The sequence below is a fragment of the Eubalaena glacialis genome, chromosome 20, assembly GCF_028564815.1.
Source record: "Eubalaena glacialis isolate mEubGla1 chromosome 20, mEubGla1.1.hap2.+ XY, whole genome shotgun sequence".
NCBI classification, from domain to species: Eukaryota; Metazoa; Chordata; class Mammalia; order Artiodactyla; family Balaenidae; genus Eubalaena; species Eubalaena glacialis.
Genome location: NC_083735.1, coordinates 22,683,551 through 22,701,526, shown reverse-complemented (window position 1 = coordinate 22,701,526; position 17,976 = coordinate 22,683,551). Strand labels below are relative to the sequence as shown.

At 43.1% G+C, this 17,976-nt stretch overlaps 1 protein-coding gene and 1 pseudogene across 1 annotated transcript; one reads left to right on the top strand and one right to left on the bottom strand.

The window, feature by feature from the left end:
• Positions 1-1,765: 1,765 nt before the first annotated feature.
• On the bottom strand, positions 1,766-3,813 carry CLDN23 (claudin 23). Its single transcript, XM_061177406.1, has one exon. The coding sequence runs from the start codon at positions 3,423-3,425 to the stop codon at positions 2,544-2,546; it is 882 nt and encodes a 293-aa protein (XP_061033389.1). The 5' UTR covers positions 3,426-3,813; the 3' UTR covers positions 1,766-2,543.
• Positions 3,814-15,304: 11,491 nt separating this feature from the next.
• LOC133081236 (protein archease-like) lies at positions 15,305-16,223 on the top strand (annotated as a pseudogene).
• The last annotated feature ends 1,753 nt before the right edge of the window (positions 16,224-17,976 follow it).

The following is a 17,976-nucleotide window of genomic DNA, read 5'->3' as shown; positions in this document are numbered from 1 at the left end:
TTATGTTGTCTGCCAGGTCCTGACTTCTCAGGTGCCCAATTCCTGCCTTTTGAGGTGTCAGCTGAAAAAAGCAGGGTTGCCTTTTCTCCATTCTGGCTCTGTTCCCTAAATCAAGTCCCCTAACTCATCTAGGCAATAGCTCTCAAAGGTCTGATTACGTGCTGCCAGTTGGGATTGAAATTGAGTGAGGCACAGTCCCAGTGAAAGCCATGCAGCCCCAGCAGGTGTCTGTGAAGCAGCAGCATTGGCATCTCCTGGGAGCTAGTTAGGAAATCAGTTTCAGGTCTCACTCCAGACCTACTGAATCAGAATTTTTTTTTTTTTTTTTATACAGCTGTGCTTCTGAGCAAGTTCTTTTATTTTATTTATTTATTTATTTATGGCTGTGTTGGGTCTTCGTTTCTGTGCGAGGGCTTTCTCTAGTTGTGGCAAGTGGGGGCCACTCTTCATCGCGGTGCGCGGGCCTCTATCGCGGCCTCTCTTGTTGCGGAGCACAGGCTCCAGACGCGCAGGCTCAGTAGTTGTGGCTCACGGGCCTAGTTGCTCCGCGGCATGTGGGATCTTCCCAGACCAGGGCTCGAACCCGTGTCCCCTGCATTGGCAGGCAGATTCTCAACCACTGCGCCACCAGGGAAGCCCCCTGAATCAGAATTTGAATTTGAAAAAGATCCCTGAGTGATATGCCAGCACATTGAAGTTTGGATGCAAAAAGAAACAGGTGATTCCAGTACAAAATGGCAAGGGAAGTGAATCTATAATATCCCTTCCACTGCTAACAAGCAGTGTGTGCTGTTTACTTAGTTCTACTATAGCTGTGTTGTCAGTAATTACTGCACTGAATGTTCCTACCTCTGAATTGGCTACCCACAGCAGGTGTGGGGTTTTTTGTTTTTTAATTTTTTAATTTAATTTTATTTATTTTTTGGCTGCATTGGGTCTTCGTTGCTGTCCGTGGGCTTTCTCTACTTGCCACTAGCAGGGGCTACTCTTCGTTGTGGTGCACGGGCTTCTCATTGCTGTGGCTTCTCTTGTTGCGGAGCACGGGCTCTAGGCGCGCAGGCTTCAGTAGTTGTGGCATGCGGGCTTAGTAGTTGTCGCTCGCAGGCTCTAGAGCGCAGGCTCTAGAGCGCAGGCTCAGTAGTTGTAGCACACGGGCTTAGTTGCTCTGCAGCATGTGGGATCTTCCCGGACCAGGGCTCAAACCCGTGTCCCCTGCATTGGCAGGCAGATTCTTAACCACTGCACCACCAGGGAAGTCCCTCAACAGCAGGTTTTAAAGATGAGATTCAGTTCAGTTCAAGACGCCCTTAAAACCAACTAATTGGAATTGGAGCCGGTCCTGCTAGAGATTTAGTCCCGAGCATGGAACACACAGCTGCCTACCTGTGATTTTAGGCAGCACTGTTACAAGAGGAAAAGATTTCTAGTCTCACCTCATGTGGAAACTGGTGCTTCTAGTTTTTTCAACAATAGACTTGGCTTTGCACAGAAAACAGCATGAACCTGAAAATAAAACAATCAGGGATTGAAGTGGGGCCCATTGGCTACTTTTGGTAATCTTATGCTAAGAGGTGCAAAGATCTGAGTGCTAGATTTCAGAAACAGTGTATAGGCAGCCAGAAAATTGTTAGTAATGAATGCTTAAACTCCTAAAGATTATACTGGAGACAAAAAAAAAAACTTTTGTGAGTTTCAAATTTTATTTATAAATAAGAGATATATATACATGTAGGATAGCCTAATGTGATTAACAGGTTCCATTTTGTTCTAAATATTTAATATACAGTCTTTTATGTCCAGGGTGAGGTAGCCAAGAAATAGAACAATACAGCATCAGTCCCTTCATTCTCTTTCTGGCTTCTAGAAGAGAAACTCTGGAGTGACCTCAACTTTCACACCAAAAATAAGTGATAAAAATGATACATCCATTTATACATGAAGAAATGTAAATATGAGTTAATCAGGTTATTTCATTCCATAAAAGCCACTAAAGCTGCTGGTACTTGCATGGCTCTACGTTTATTTTTAAGAGCCCCGTTCAAATATAAACAGAAAGGTACCGGTCTCTTGAGAGTTTGTGTGAAAATGAATTATGCAGCAGAAAATAAATTAATAATAATTATATTGATGCAAGGTTCATCAGCATTTCAGAATGTTGTTTGGAGGTGTCAAATCGGTTTTGAGCCTCTATTTGCTGATTTTGACATTGTTATTATCAGCAGGATGCAAAGTCACCCTTTCTATGTCTCCAGCTAAAAGTATGAAAAGGCTGTCGTTCAGAAGAGGGCCCTGATCCCTCGGGGGAGAAACACTAAACTCTATAAAAAGAAAACCAAACCCAACCTGAACTAATCGTCCAAGGAGTCGAGTTTGGCCAGGAAAGGAAGATCGCCCTCCAAACCAGTTACAGGAATGTGTCCGGGGGTCCGACTCCGAGCCAGGTGTTTCCAGCTGAAAGGTAACAGCCAAGTTCAAGGTTGGACCGTGGTGGGGCGAGTCCTTCATCCAGACAGGGCCCGGCCAGAGCAGGCTGGGGACGCCGCCTACAGGTCGGAGTCGCAGGGCAGCGCGCTGCTGCAGGACCGGGTGCTGCAGGAGGACACGCTGTGGTGGGAGTCGGGAGCCTTCTCCCCATCGAGCACGTCCACTGGGTTGCTGTAGGCCTTGGGCGGCGGCCGGGGCATCGGGAAGCCGGCCTTGCGCTGGCTGGCGGCGCCGAGCTGGACGGGCCGCGGCCGGTGCTGGCCGTCGCTGTAGTACTTGATGGCCGGCGTGAGCGCGGGCTCCGGCCAGTCGACGTACACGGTGCTGATGCTGCTACAGCGCGCCCTGCCTGGGGGCGCCTTCCGGCAGCTGCGACAGCGCTCAGCGCACCAAGGCGCGAAGCTGAGCGCCAGCGAGAAGCCGCCCAGCAGCAGCAGGCAGCTGCCCAGGTAGCCCAGCACCAGGCTGTAGCCGACCTGCACGGTGACCGGGCTGGACTGGGCGGGCAGGGCGGCGCGATCCGCCAAGAAGTGGTTGTACCAGGAGACCGGGATGAGGCTCAAGAGGCCCGCGGCGAAGAGCACGACGCCAGAGAGGCCGGCCAGCGCGAAGTGGGGCTCGTCCTGCCAGCAGCGCACGCCGAGCGTCGCCAGCAGTAGCCCCAGGACCGTGGCGGCCAGCGACGTGATCATGAGTCCCCGCGCCACCCGCACGAGCTCGGCGGCGAAGTAGCCCAAGTCGTCTGGCTGACCGCACTGGCGCTCGCGGCTGCTCTGCTCGCGGCACATGTCCCACAGGCCCTGGTACAGCACCACGTCCACCGGCTGGTCGAGGAAGCCCTTCACCAGCCTCCAGCCGGGCGTCAGCGTGCCGGTCAAGGTGAGTAGCAGCCCGCAGGGTGCGAGCACCATGCCCAGAGTCATCACCACCGGCGTCCTCATCCTGGACGGCGCACCTGCCCACTCCTCCGCCTCCGCCGCCGGCTTGCGATCTCGAGCCCTTGCGCCCCCGGAAAGGGCTCCGGGCTCCGGCTCCCTTAAGTCCGCACGCCCGTCGCCGCCACGCCCGGAGTCCTGCGCCCGGCTCTCCTCCGGCCGCTCTTTGTCTCCGGCACGGGGCCGTCTGCGCTCCGCTGCCCGTCCCTAGTTCGCTCCCCGCGTCCCGGCCGCTCCGCCCTACCTCCCGTCCAGCCGCCTAATCGAAACCAGGTCGCGGGCGAGTCTGATCGAAACCGCGGCCCGAGATGCGGGAGCGCAGAGGTGGCGGCCGCCGCGGCCAAACCCGTCCGGGTGGCAGGGGCGGGAGTAGCGAGCAGGAAGCGGCGCGGCCCTGCGGGACTCGGACCGAGCAAAGGTCGCCCCGCCCCTGCACCTCTGCGCGGCTCCGCGGGGCCAGGTCGGCCTGGGGCGGGGAAGGAAAGGGGAGGCGCCGCCCAAACGGCCGCACCTGGCCCGGGCACTGCGCAGTTCCCTGCTTCTCAGCAGATCTCGGTAACTAAAGTTTTTCTCCGGTCCCTGCCCGTCGACCCTGCACCTGTAGCCTGTCCTCCCTCCACCCCCAGCGGGGATCCGATGGCCCCTCGAAATTTTGCGCTGTTAGCTTGCAGCCACCCACGGCCGAGTGGGCGGAACCGCCCGAGATGCGCTGGGCAGGTGTGCACCGAGGGTCCTCCCGGTCGAGAAGCGTGTCCCAGAGTGTTGCACTTGTGTATTTTGTTTAATTTGCTTAATAAAGACGCCATACTCCGGATTAACCTTGATGGAAAAGAATCAAAGCGACTGTGTTTCTGGGATGAGGAATTACCAAGGATTTTATTTTCTTTGTTCGGCCTCTTGAAAGATTTTGAAACTGACGAAAAAATAAAGGGGGTGTGTGTGTGTCCTGTCTAGCACACTTTTCAGGTTTGTCTACCTCTAGGGTCCTGAGACTTTCATTGTCTTTGAGCTGTTTACAACTCTGTAAATTACAGAAAACCTGTAGTGTCACAAGTGATTTTTGTCCATAGTAACGCAAATGAGTTTGTCAGTAGAATGTTAATGATTACTGCCCGATGGATACAGACTGCTTTGGCATTGATTTGTAAATTCACTTTAGCAGGCCTGTTTGCCTATATACGTGTGTCCTTTGCATTGTCCTTTAAATCGGTTGTAACATACTGGTTCACTTAATAAATTAAATAATATCTTTGACACGCGTTCATTTTACATTTGCGTGAGAATCATGATTTTACAGTTTCCTAAAAATTATCCTTTAACAATATTTTCCTCATTTTATGTATTTCTTACCATGGAAGTGTGTTAACCTTTATAATTGATTAAAATTTTAATTATTTCTAAAAATCAAAGTTAATTAAGCATTGGTTTGAAGTAATTTTGAACATTCTAGAGTACACAATATCAAGGATGGGTCTTTTGTTTTTTGAAAATTTTTAAATTAAAAAAATTGTGGTAAAATATACATAAACATAGAATTTACCATCCTAACCATTAAGTGTACAGTTCATTGAAATTAAGTATATTCACACTGTTGCGCTACCATCACCATCATCCATCTCCAGACTTTGTCATTTTCCCAAACTGAAACTCTACTCATTTATCAATAACTCCCCATTCCACCAACACCCCTCCTACCCACCAGCCCCTGGCAACCACCATTTTACTTTCTGTCTTTATGAATTTGAGGCCTCTAGATGTTTCATTCAAGTGGAATCATGCAGTATTTATGACTGGCTTATTTCACTTAGCATAATGTCTTCAAGGTTCATCCATGTTCATAGTGTGTCAGAATTTCCTTCCTTTTTAAGGCTGAATAATATTCCGTCACATGTATATACCACATTTTATTTATCCATTCATCCTTTGATGCACACTTTGGTTGCTTCCACCATTTGGCTCCTGCAAATAATCCTGCTACAAACAAGGGTACAGTACTATCTCTTGGAGTCCCTGCTTTCAGTTCTCCAGAAGTGGAACTGCTGGATCATATGGTAACTCTGTTTTCAATTTTTTGAAGAAATGCGCTACCGTTCTCCATAGCAGCTGCATCATTTTCCATTCCCACCAACAGTACACAAGGGTTACAATTTCTCCAATTACCCCGCCACCTCCTCACTCCACAACTCAGGAAAACTGGATTTTTTTCCTCATTGTTTCCGAAGTGTTGTGCTCCCTTTTGCCTCTAGACCTTGGCATATGCTCTTTTCTTTCCCTAGAGTCCTGCCTGCCACTTCCCAAACCCAGTGCATCCTTCAGATCTTCGCTTAAATGCCATTTTCTCTGGGAGGTTTCTCAGTCCCATAGATTAACTTTTCCTATTGGACTTCTATACACACCCTCTTCTGTTGTAACACTTGCCACAATTCCTTATTACTTGAATCATTTAGTTGTCTAGGGCAAGGATAAATTCTTTGAGGGTAGGGATAGTGTTGTTTGGTTCCGCCCTGAAATCCATCTTGATGGCCTGGCCCATAGTAGCCACTCAACAAATCCATTTTATCTCTTTCCACCATGTATCATTTCACATAGTATCCACGGAATTCTCTTACAGATGACTGTCTGGTCAAAATACATTGTTAATGCATTTTAGTAAAGTTGTTGGTTGTTTGAATGTTATTTTTTTTCCAGCATAGAAAACAATGAGATATAGGGTAGCTCCAATATTTATGACAAAAGAAGTGTAGCCCTGTGGGGGTAACTTTCTACGGTAATAAAAGATGATTGCACTAAGTGTGGCATCTGATTCTAGATCTGGGCTCTTTGTTCCATGGGCCTCTGAGTTTATCACAAGGCTGAGTGAGAAACAAAGCATGAATCACAATGTGGCAGGAATGAATTATTGCTGAGATTAGTACCCGTCTGTGTAAGCTGATCCTCAGGCCCTAGAATAGCTTTCTTTTCTGCAGAGAGGCCCTATGGTAAGGCAGAAATCTATTTACAGTGCCCTACGTTTCCAGATAATAGGGGGCTCCCAGCGACTAATTCTAAAGGGACTAATGCTGGGGCCCCTGTTAGCCTACATACCATCATGTTGCAAACTTTGGGGAGCAAAGATCAGTGTGCTGTTATGGAGTGTCCTCAGAGTCCCTATATCAGGTCTTTATATTTTACTCTCTCCACATAATAAGGCCCTAAACACTGTTGTTAGTCTTCCAGTGGCAAATCCAGTTCAGTAGGTTATAGAATAAAAATTAAACCATGAAAAAAAATTAAACTATGATCATTCTCTTTTTAAATAGCATTAAAACAGCCTGAAGTGAACAAAGACCGTCCACATGTCATTAGCTTTCCTTGTTGACCTATAGCCTGACAACTGGTTTCAAGTTTTGTGTGCCCAATATTGTAGAGAATAACTAGATAACCTTTGACATCCAATTTAAAGTAGCCCCCAATTAGCTCAGTATCACATCACCCTAATTTATTTTCTATATAGAACTTATCACTACCAAATGTTTTCTTATTGTGTATTGACCTATTTATATTCTGTCTCTCCCACTGCATTGTTAAGCTCCAAACTCTAGGGACCTTGCTGCTCTTGTTTGTGGCTATATCTCAGCACCTGGAATAGTGCCCAGCTCGTAGGAGGTACTCAATAAACATTCTTAGTTTGTTAAGTAAGTGAAAGAAATTTTGTAAAACTCCTACACAGTAAAAGGAAGATACAGCATACATCATTTAAAAAAATCATAGTAAAATACACAGAACATGAAATGTATCATCTTAACCATTTAAGTGTACAGTTCAGTAGTGTTAAGGGCATTCACATTGTTGACTCTACATAAATGTTTTCATCTTGCAATACTGAAATTCTTTACCCATTTAACAACTCTCCGTTCTCTTGTCCTCCCAGGCCCTGGCAACTACTGTTCTACTTTCTGTCTCTGTGACTTTGACTACTGTATGCAAGTTATGTAAATGGAATTACACAATATTTATCCTTTAGTAACTGACTTATTTCTTTTAGCACAATGTCCTTAAGGTTCATCCATGCTGTAGCATGTGTCAGAATTTTCTTCCTTTTTAAAGATGAATAATATTCCATTGTATGTATAGACCACATTCATTCATTCATCAATGGACATGGGTTGTTTCCACCTTTTGTCTATTGTGAATAATGATGCCATATTAGTAAATCTATTTATTTATTTATTTTTTTATTCGGCCTCGCGGCATGTGGGATCTTAGTTACCTGACCAGGGATCAAACCCGCTCCCCCTGCAGTGGAAGCGCGGAGTCTTAACCACTGGACCACCAGGGAAGTCCCCAGTAAATCAATTTAAACTTATTCTATATCATTTCTGTGTAGTGATTGACTATCTAAAGCAAGAATCTACTTGCCATCCCTCTTGTACATATCAGAAGGTACCACAGGATATCATGCCACTTAAAAAGAAAAAAAAATTGCTTAAGTTTTATCTTCTAGAGGCTTCTAACCCTTCTTGGCCTAGCATCAAGGCTACCTCCTTTACAAAGGTGGGGATGCATGGTGGGGGTAGGGCTGGTCCCAGGAATCAGTAGCTGTGCTTACATAGCCTGCTTCTCTTCAACCCTGTCCATTTCCATCTACTGCAGGGAAAGAAGATTTACCAGGCCACAGACTAGGTTCATTTAGGTCATTATTTTATATTATGAAAACATTACCTCTCTCTTTGATTACTTTGTCATAGTACCTGGACAAACAGTTGAAAATTAATAGGCATATTACAATGAGGATAATAATCAAAATGCATCTTTGTATTATTCTCGGAATGTGTTTTCTTCTCTTAATGGTTAAAGCAGATATACAATGTATGTTTAATAGGCCACAGACAGGCTGTTTTGGTTAGCCTAAAGTTCAAATTAAATCATGTATAAGCCAGAATGACTTCCCCATACCTCACTATGTGAAAATTTCTTCCATCATTTTCCCCCTTTTAATTGCAAATCTTTCCATAGAAAGCATTGATAATCAATATATTTTTCCAGCTTTGCCAGAGTGGCTCAGTTGCCTGCTCTGGGTCCATTCATGTCCCTCAGTGCTAGGTCTACTTTTTGTTTATATATTGGCCTAGTTATCCACCTTGGGGGGAAACTAATCAGACATAACAAACAAGTACAGAGGTATGCTGACGGAGAAATATTTTATAGGCTATATGTTTTATCACTTATACCCAATTGTCACACAAGCATTGTACATGTGCGTTTAGCAGTAAACTTAAAGCCAGCAGTGATACATATCATGAGTAGTTATACGCTGTGACAATTTCACTAGACAGTTTTTTCCATCCTGAACATTGGGGTCAAAAATATGATTTGAAGCAAAACAATAGCTTTCCATTAGAATTCTTTAAATCTCTTACCCAGTTCAGCAGTGCGAACTGAAAGTTATCAAATGTTTTCCATATAATTTAACACACCAAATAACCATAGTTACTTTAATGTTTCTTCTAAGATGCTTAGGGGCCCTTTGGAATACTCAAAGTTAGTTAGAGAAAGAAACTTACAATCTGTTATCTAAAGCAGCTCAGTATTCCAGGAAAATTTTGTTCTCTTAACAGGGAGAAAGAAAACCAAATTCCTGTCTTGTACCAGCTTACTATTAATAACAAAGTTCAGTGACCTAATTAAATCCAATCTAATTCTAATTGCTCCTGACAATGTACAAAATTCTTTTCTCAAAGTTCCATTTTTCCATAACCCTTTTATCACTTTTTGTATCCATGTGCTTTGTTCCTTATTTTTCCCCATCCTGAAACAACCAGTGCTAGGAAAAAATTATTATCATCATTTTTCCTCAACAAAAATACCTCCATTCTTTGTACCTTCTCTCACCAACAACACATATCCTACTTGCTTTACACACTGAAATGCTTCCCTTGTCACTTTTAGTAGCTTTAATTACATATGACAATTTCTAACCCTTAAAAGCCTTAACAAAACCAAGAAACAAGTAATTGAACTGTTATACCAGCATTTACTGATTGGCAAACTTAAGAACATATTCCATAACCTCTAAAAACTTACATTTTTCTCATAGCATCATTTCTCTTTAATGTGGTATAAGATGCATGTTTAATAAACCCAAACATCTTTTGAAGTTCTACTAATTAACCCAAGGCTGAACTCTCAGGTAAAGTGGGATGTGCTTGTATTTCAAGGACATGATAAGAGTTAACTTTAAGCTTTCTCCAAGGCATATTTTTGTTCTCTCAGGGTCAGAATTCTGAAAACAGTATTTTTATCAAGCTAGCTTTCTCTAACTGCATATGCAAAAAGAACCAGTTTTGGAATTTCAAAAGTTTCATCTTAACTGATTTTCTCTGGAGTTTGAAGAATACTGTTGCCATACATTGTTTAAAAAAAATCATCAGGCTTCCCTGGTGGCGCAGTGGTTAAGAATCCTCCTGCCAATGCAGGGGACATGGGTTCGAGCCCTGGTCCAGGAAGATCCCACATGCCACGGAGCAACTAAGCCCGTGCGCCACAACTACTGAGCCTGCACTCTAGAGCCCGCGAGCCACAACTACTGAAGCCCGCGCGCCTAGAGCCCGTGCTCTGCAACAAGAGAAGCCACCGCAATGAGAAGCCCGCGCACCGCAACGAAGAGTAGCCCCCGCTCGCCGCAACTAGAGAAAGCCTGCGCGCAGCAACGAAGACCCAACGCAGCCAAAAATAAATAAATTTTTTAAAAATCATCTTTCTTTTTCTTTGGTCAAAATTTCATATCTAAAATTTTTCTAATGAATTGAACCTGAATTTCCCATTTTACAAAAGACAACAAAGGTAGCAATCACACAAATGGAATATACATTCACACACGGAAGACAGAACTGTCAGAAATCCGCCAAGAGAATGACCAATATGGAGTCCCAAACAACACTTCCCCAACACAAACGGTCCTTGATGTCAGACACACATCAGAACCAACTGGCAAAAATGACCAATAGCACTTTGTACTCACAAACTGTCCTCGAAGTCAAGCACAAGTCAGAACCAATTGGCAAAAATGCCCAAATAACACTTTGTGCTCACAAACGGTCCTCAACAGTAGACACACCTCAGAACCAACTGGCAAAAATGACCACTAGCACCTCGTGCTCAAAAGAGAAGTTTGCCGGGGTGCACCCCGGTGGACTTACTCGGTCTTGGAGCTCGTCAGCTCGTCCAGATGCTTGTTTCCGTTCCACCAAGGAAAAGCATACATTGCCACCCAATGCCAAGCAGGGGAGAAACAGGGAGGATCCCAGAAACACATGGTTTCGGCAGCTGCTAGCAACGTCCCCCAAAATCCCCCTATTGGGGCCAGCGAGCCTTGAGCAGCGGGCTCCTCACGGCCATCCTGGCGCGCCGTCATGGCTGCGGCTCTGCTTAGGGAAAGCCCCGGGAGCCAGATGTCGCGAGAGCACAGCCTCACGTTGGTAGCCCAAGAAACAGTTACCAAAAGTGGGGATCCCGCTGCTCGCTCCTGTAAAGCCAATAAAGAGGCAAGGTTGGTGGAAAGGAAAGTCTGCTTTGTTTCGGAGGCGGCAACCTGGGAGGGGAGGGCGGACTCCTGTCCGAAGACGGATTCCCCCCCCTTCCCCCACCGACTGACAATCAGCGGGCAAGAGCTTTCATAGACGGAGGGAGGGGGCTACATGCAGAAACAGCAGAGTCAGCTCTGACAGTCATCTTCAAATGGTCATGCAGTGGTCTGAACAGTTTCATCTTGATTGTTTTAAGTACAGTTAATCTTCAGTTCCAGGGTCAATTTGTTCCCATTTCTTTGAGGCCAATTCTCAGAATTGTGGCAGCTTATGTGATGCTACAGCCTGGTCATCATGTAGTTAATTTCTTCCACCTGGTGGGGATTTCAGCATCTCTAAGACAGCTCACAGGATACGGCTCAGAATATGATCTACAGCCCTTGAGGAGGGACTAAAGGTCCTTGACTTTGCTTAATGACTAAACTAGTATTATTTAGTCTTATTGGACTGTTTTCCTTTGTTTCTGCATTTTCTCACTTCTCTGATTAAACTTATTCTTTAGCTAAATTTTTCTATAGACAAAAGGCAGGTTGAGGACATGAGGGGCAAGGACCATAGGGTCCTACTCTGTTTCATTAGGACAAATCTTTTTCATTTTTGTGGCAGAAAGGAGGTTAATATTTCATATCTCTCTGGTAAATCAATAAGAACACAATATCACAACAAAAAATGGGCAAAGAAAATGCACAATCACAGAAGAGAATAAACACCTAATAAGCATATTCAAAGGTGATCAACTAAATGACCCTTTTACTCACATAAATGCAAAATAAAACGTGGGGGAACCATTTTTTCTCCTTTTAAATTGGACAAGTTAAGGGGAAAAAATGTTACCAATTTTGGCTAGATTTGGGGAAAAGTCACTGGAGGAGGTAGAGTAAGTGTTCTATTTCACAAGAGATGTTGAAGTTTGTTTTGAAAGCCTTAAATATGTGCCTTCTCTTTGATTTCTCAATTAACCTTCCGGGTATTTTCTCCAAGGAAATAAACAGAGTATGTGGAAAGATTTAGCTATAAGGATATTCACCGTAGTGCCCTTTATAATAAGCAGATTATAAAATAGTACTGCAGCATGAAACCAATTAAGTTAAAAAAAAATTGTGTATAGAAAAATACTAGAAGCAGATATACCAAAATGTTAGCTGTTCTTGGAGTGATGGGATTCACAACCGATCTTTATTTTCTTTGAGCTTTCATACATTTTTAAAATTTCCTTTTTCTAGATTGTTTTAAATATGAAAAAGATTACTTTTAAAAGTTCATGGCGGGGCTTCCCTCGTGGCGCAGTGGTTGGGAGTCTGCCTGCTAATGCAGGGGACACGGGTTTGCGCCCTGGTCTGGGAAGATCCCACATGCTGCGGAGCAACTAGGCCCGTGAGCCACAACTACTGAGCCTGCGCGTCTGGAGCCTGTGCTCCGCAACAAGAGAGGCCACGATAGTGAGAGGCCCGCGCACCGCGGTGAAGAGTGGCCCCCGCTTGCCGCAACTACAGAAAGCCCTAGCACAGAAACGAAGACCCAACATAGCAATCAATCAATCAATCAATAAATAGATCTTAAAAAAAAAAAAAAAGTTCATGGCCAACTAAGTTTCTCAATTTCTCTAACTTTGAAGTCAAGTCCCATATTCTTATGACACTAATTTTTCTTCCATAATTGTGAATGTACAGTCTTTTATGGCTATAACTAGGCCTGGTCTTATGTGAAAAGTGGAAGAGCTGAATTCTCTTTTGATGTCACATCAAGTCATTCACAGAAATGTACATACAATAAACAATATGCACATATACCAGAAAGAAAAACTGGGTGGTATTTTTCTGTATTTCCAAGTATTTTTCATGTTTACGCATGATACAGAAACACTCTTTACCTAGCAACAAATAGTAAGGGCAAAATTCAACATATAAATCAGTCATGAGCCTCACAATTCACATTTGGCATTGACTTTGAACTTCAGGAATATATTCGGCAAATATGTTGTAGACTGGTAAACAGAGTACACATACAACAAATTTTCTCATTTTTACATTATTTCTTCTTTCGGAAGGTCATTTTTATTAATGTCTTGTTCATAATAGTGGTGAGTACTGTATACTTAGAAATAGTAAGAAACATATTTTCTTTTTTTCTTCCTGGAACTCTGAATACACTTTCCTGTGGTAGCTAAGCAGATAGGACAATCCTATGAATGACCTAATGTTATGTTTACAATGTCATGCTATGTGAATTCTAAATACATGTGAGACATGCATTGAACCTAGTAACACAAGCAAAGACCATATACTTTTAGTCTATAAACTTCAGTTAGGAAGTTTAGATTTAAGAGGAAATTTTAGCTTAAAAATATCGAACAGAACTATAGTGGCTTTATGGGGAACTATTGCTCCACCCCCATAAGATTTAATTATTTTGGATGAAGTAAAAGTGAATAAATTTAACAAGCAGTTGTTTTGACTGAAGGGTCCTCTGGACTTGGGAATGAAAAAGGAATATAAAAAAGGGTCTCCCTCCTGATTTGAGGACAAGATAATCCCCTTGCCTGGACACTTGCAGAACATACTTGTTTTCTGACACTCCTTGATGAGTAGAAAACAGTGTAGAATTGTTCTGGAAAGTTCTTTGTCCCGTCTTGCTCCTGTGCACAGCTATGTTTCACATCAGCAGACAGAAATGGGGTGAATTTCACTGAAACAACTAAAATATGAGAGATAAAGGAGTTATACATCACTAACATCTAGATGGCTATCGAAACATGCAGAAACGCATATTACTCACTTTATGGTTGGCATGAGATTTGTTTAGTGGCTAGGAAGCAAACGTTAAAAAATCGAGACCTTTCTAAGCATAAGCTTTTGAGAAAGACCATTTTCTCCTCAGTTCAGCATTCCTCTCCACCTCAATCTTGTAGAAGCAATTCAGAACAGAACCTGTTAAACTTGCAAAACTTGTCAGTGTGAAGCTTGATGCCATCAGTCAGGCATTTTATCAGTTTTTCAGTTCACCTGGATCAATAACAACACATAATGTTTACAACCAGACAGGCATACTTCAGTTCATGACCCAGTTACCCGTCAGAAAGACGTGGACAAAACCCAGCAATGGAGAAATGGGCAAACCCACCATGGTATGTGCAAATAAGCTAACGTTGGGGCTGGAAGGACCAAGAGAGCAGGGACTCTAATCTCTTTATTTTCCTGATGTGAATTCAGAGGTGCAGAGAGGAGAGGCGACTTCAGAATGATGGAGTGAAGGTAACTGGCACCAGCTTTGACACAGAGCAGACCTTCTGTGCCAACTGGCTCTGCTGTGCATTGCTTACCATTGGGCCCATCTGAGCTCTCAGAAGCTTAACTTTTGTCTTCAAGTTAAAATGGAGCAGTTAGTTTCTACTCAACAGGATTGGTATAAGGATGAATGAGATAACCTTTATAAAATAGGTAACATAAAGTAGGCACTTAAAATAACATTTTATTAACATTAATGAAACTGAATTAATCTGTATTTGAGTGATATCAGCTTAAACCTCATTATACTCTTTATATAGTGTTTCTAAAATTTATAATAAAAATGGGAACCTAGCAGTCTTAAGAGCATAGCGGAGAGCAGCGTGTTCATATGGTGATGTGGTAGTGACTTGAAATAAAAGGTAATATTTAGGTGCATCTAGTTTTCCGTAGCTACAGGATATATGATAAAGAGGCAACATATGAGGTAGTGGCATTAGAACAAGGGTGTCCAGTCTGCAAACCAGTGAGAGCATGAACCCTAGGCTCATACTCCTTTTGTCTTTAGACCTGAGGTATTCATTCTGTAAGTCAAATTCAAGTGTTGAAAACCTAGACGCTTTTAAAATTGAGTTCGTTTTGCAGAAGGAATTATATAAAAATGTTAGAAGGGGGACTTCCCTGCTGGTCCAGTGGTTGGGACTCCACGCTCCCAATGCAGGGGGCCCGAGTTCAATCCCTGGTCGCGGAAGTTAGATCCCACATACCGCAACTATGCCTGCGTGCCCCAACTACTGAGCCTGCGTGCTGTAGAGCCCACGCGCTGCAAGGAAGAGCCAGCACAGCCAAAAATAAATACATAAATAAATAAATTAAAAAAAAAATGTTAGAAGTTGATTCTGGCCAATTTTTTTTTTTTTTTTGGCCATGGTTTGCTGCTTGCAGGATCTTAGTTCCCCAACTGGGGATTGAACCCGGGGCCACAGCAGTGAAAGCACCCAGTCCTAACCACTGGACCACCAGGGAATTCCCAATATCTGGCCAGTATTGATACAGAAGTCTAAAGCTTATTAAAATATTTTTTCTCGGAGTTTGGGGCCCAAGCAGCAGTCATGGCGCTGGAAAAGGAAGATGTTAGAGATTACAATTTGACTGAGGAGCAGAAGGCGATCAAGGCCAAGTATCCTCCAGTCAATCGGAAGTACGAGTATTTGGATCATACAGCTGATGTCCAGTTACACGCATGGGGAGATACTCTGGAGGAAGCATTTGAGCAATGTGCAATGGCCATGTTTGGTTATATGACAGATACTGGGACAGTGGAGCCCCTCCAAGCAACAGAAGTAGAAACCTAAGGAGATGACTTACAATCTCTTCTGTTTCACTTTTTGGATGAATGGCTTTATAAATTCAGTGCTGGTGAATTCTTCGTAGCCCGGGAAGTAAAAGTACTTAATATTGATCAAAGAAATTTCAAATTACGGTCAATTGGGTGGGGAGAAGAATTCTCATTGTCCAAGCACCCTCAGGGAACTGAAGTCAAGGCAATAACATATTCAGCAATGCAGGTCTATGATGAAGAGAAGCCAGAAGTTTTTGTGATCATTGACATTTAAGACACACACAAAAAAGAGACTCCCTCTGAAGAACTGTTTTTTCTCTTCCTTTTGAGAAGATACCATGATATAAATTCTACAGTATCTGTTAATATATGGAGATTTGCAGAACAGAAATTTTTAACTTAAAGTGTGACTTTCAGAAATGGAAAATCTAGATACAGTCTTGATCTGTGTTATCCAAATATTCAAAGTTTAAAGAAACCTTTAGGTGGCAAGTATGGTTCCTCATTTGTTAATTCCCTGCTGTAGCAGCAGGTGCCTTACACCCTTCCCATGGAATGCCAGCCCTCCAGCCTGGTCCCAGAAAGGATCATTGATCTAAGAGCAGCCTGAGAGACTCTGAAGCCCCCGTGTTCTTACTGAATGCAGCTTGAAAAAAAAAGAAATTTGAGGAATCCTACAACCAGGATTTTGCTTTTCTTCCAAATTGGTTAACACATATATTTTCTATACATACATGAAAAGGGGTCGTTTTAGATTGCTGTGGGAAAGAGCCATCCTGTATTCCAGTTGGTTTTCTCAGATGAAACAATTATAGTTGAACAATTGGAAGGCTTCTCTAGAAAGAGCCCTGATTTACTGTTCTCACTTTTTTTTAAGCACTGAAGTATTGACACTTTCCTGTTTTCCCATAATAAAAATTTGATGCATGTAAAAAAAAAAAAAAAAAAAAAATATTTTTTCTCAGTCATTGAAAATGTAATGGAGCATTTCTGAAAGTAGAATGTACATATATAATTGGACAATGCAAATGCAAAATTCCAAATTGGAATAATATAATTCAAATGTACATTCCAAATTGGAATAATACTTTGTTAAGGGGATGCAAAATACAGCCACAGCCGGTATAATGAGGAAGACGGAATCAAAAGAAAGTGAACACATTGGGATTGGAATCTCTCTTCAAGAAACCTGGAGGATGGTCAGTCGATAGATACCGTCTTCTGTTATCAGACCCCAGCCACATGGTATTTGATTTGAATATGTTTTAAATTTCGTGGACAATTGATTTCATTAGAGTACAATTCATGAACAATTCTGATCATGATGTTACTGGGCTGCTGGCCAAGTTAGCTGGTCGCTCTGCTCTAAATAACAGATTTAATTAATTGAAAGACGCGTGCTCCCTCTTTTGCCTGGGGAACAGCTGCTGATCCCATGGGGAGGAGACTGGCTTTAGAGGATTAGTCAGCTGGAAGGCTCCCTGGAGAAGTAATGACCTAATTCAGAAGTGCTAAATCGTTCATCACATCACCTATGAAAAGTTACTTATTGTTGGGGCAATAAAACCTACCTCAAGGAGGCGAGAGTGCTTATCTATAAATGGTTAGGAGAGGAGGAAGTTTCTTGAGAGAAACCTGTAAGGTATGTACATTTTGAACTGTGTGATAAGGCAGGTGAAAGTAAAAGAGAGCACATTGGTAAGAAATGACATACTGGTGAAGATTTAGCTAGTTTAAAATCCATTTGTAAGAGACTTGAGATAATTTGGCAATGTGTTTTACATTTATATATAATTAAAGTGAATTATGACCAATCCTCACTACACAGATAGCATGATATCTCAAAGACTGAAAATACTGAATCGGTTGGCCTTTGCTGCATAAAAATTATACCAACATTTCATGGCTTGAAACAATAATATTTTATTATTTCTTTTGATCCTACGGCTTGGCTGGGTGATGCTTCTGCTGGTCTTGTCTGGGCTTAGTCGCGTGTCTGTGGTATCTGGGCTGGGGGCTGGGCTATGCTGGGACAGCTGGGTTGCCTAGCACAGCATGGCCTTTCTCGTTAGGGTCATCCTGCAGGAGGCTGCCTAGGGCTGCTTCACCTGTGGCTTCAGGGTTCTAGCAGCAATAGAGGGCAGCTCTGATGCACAGGCACTCTTCAAGCCTCTGCTCACATTTGCTAAGTCACATGGACAAGCTCAGAGTGAGTGGGGAAGGGATTTTCTGGGGTCTGGATAGTGTGATGAGAGCAAATCCAGGCCATTACTGCCACCATCTATCACAGGTATGTTTAACCATCTTCGAATAGGAATGTCAAACTATCTCAGGAATGTTTACAACCAAAGAGTAGAATTCAGCTAGATGTGCTGTCCAATACAGATATATGTCGTTAGGTATGTACATATGTATTCATCTATGTA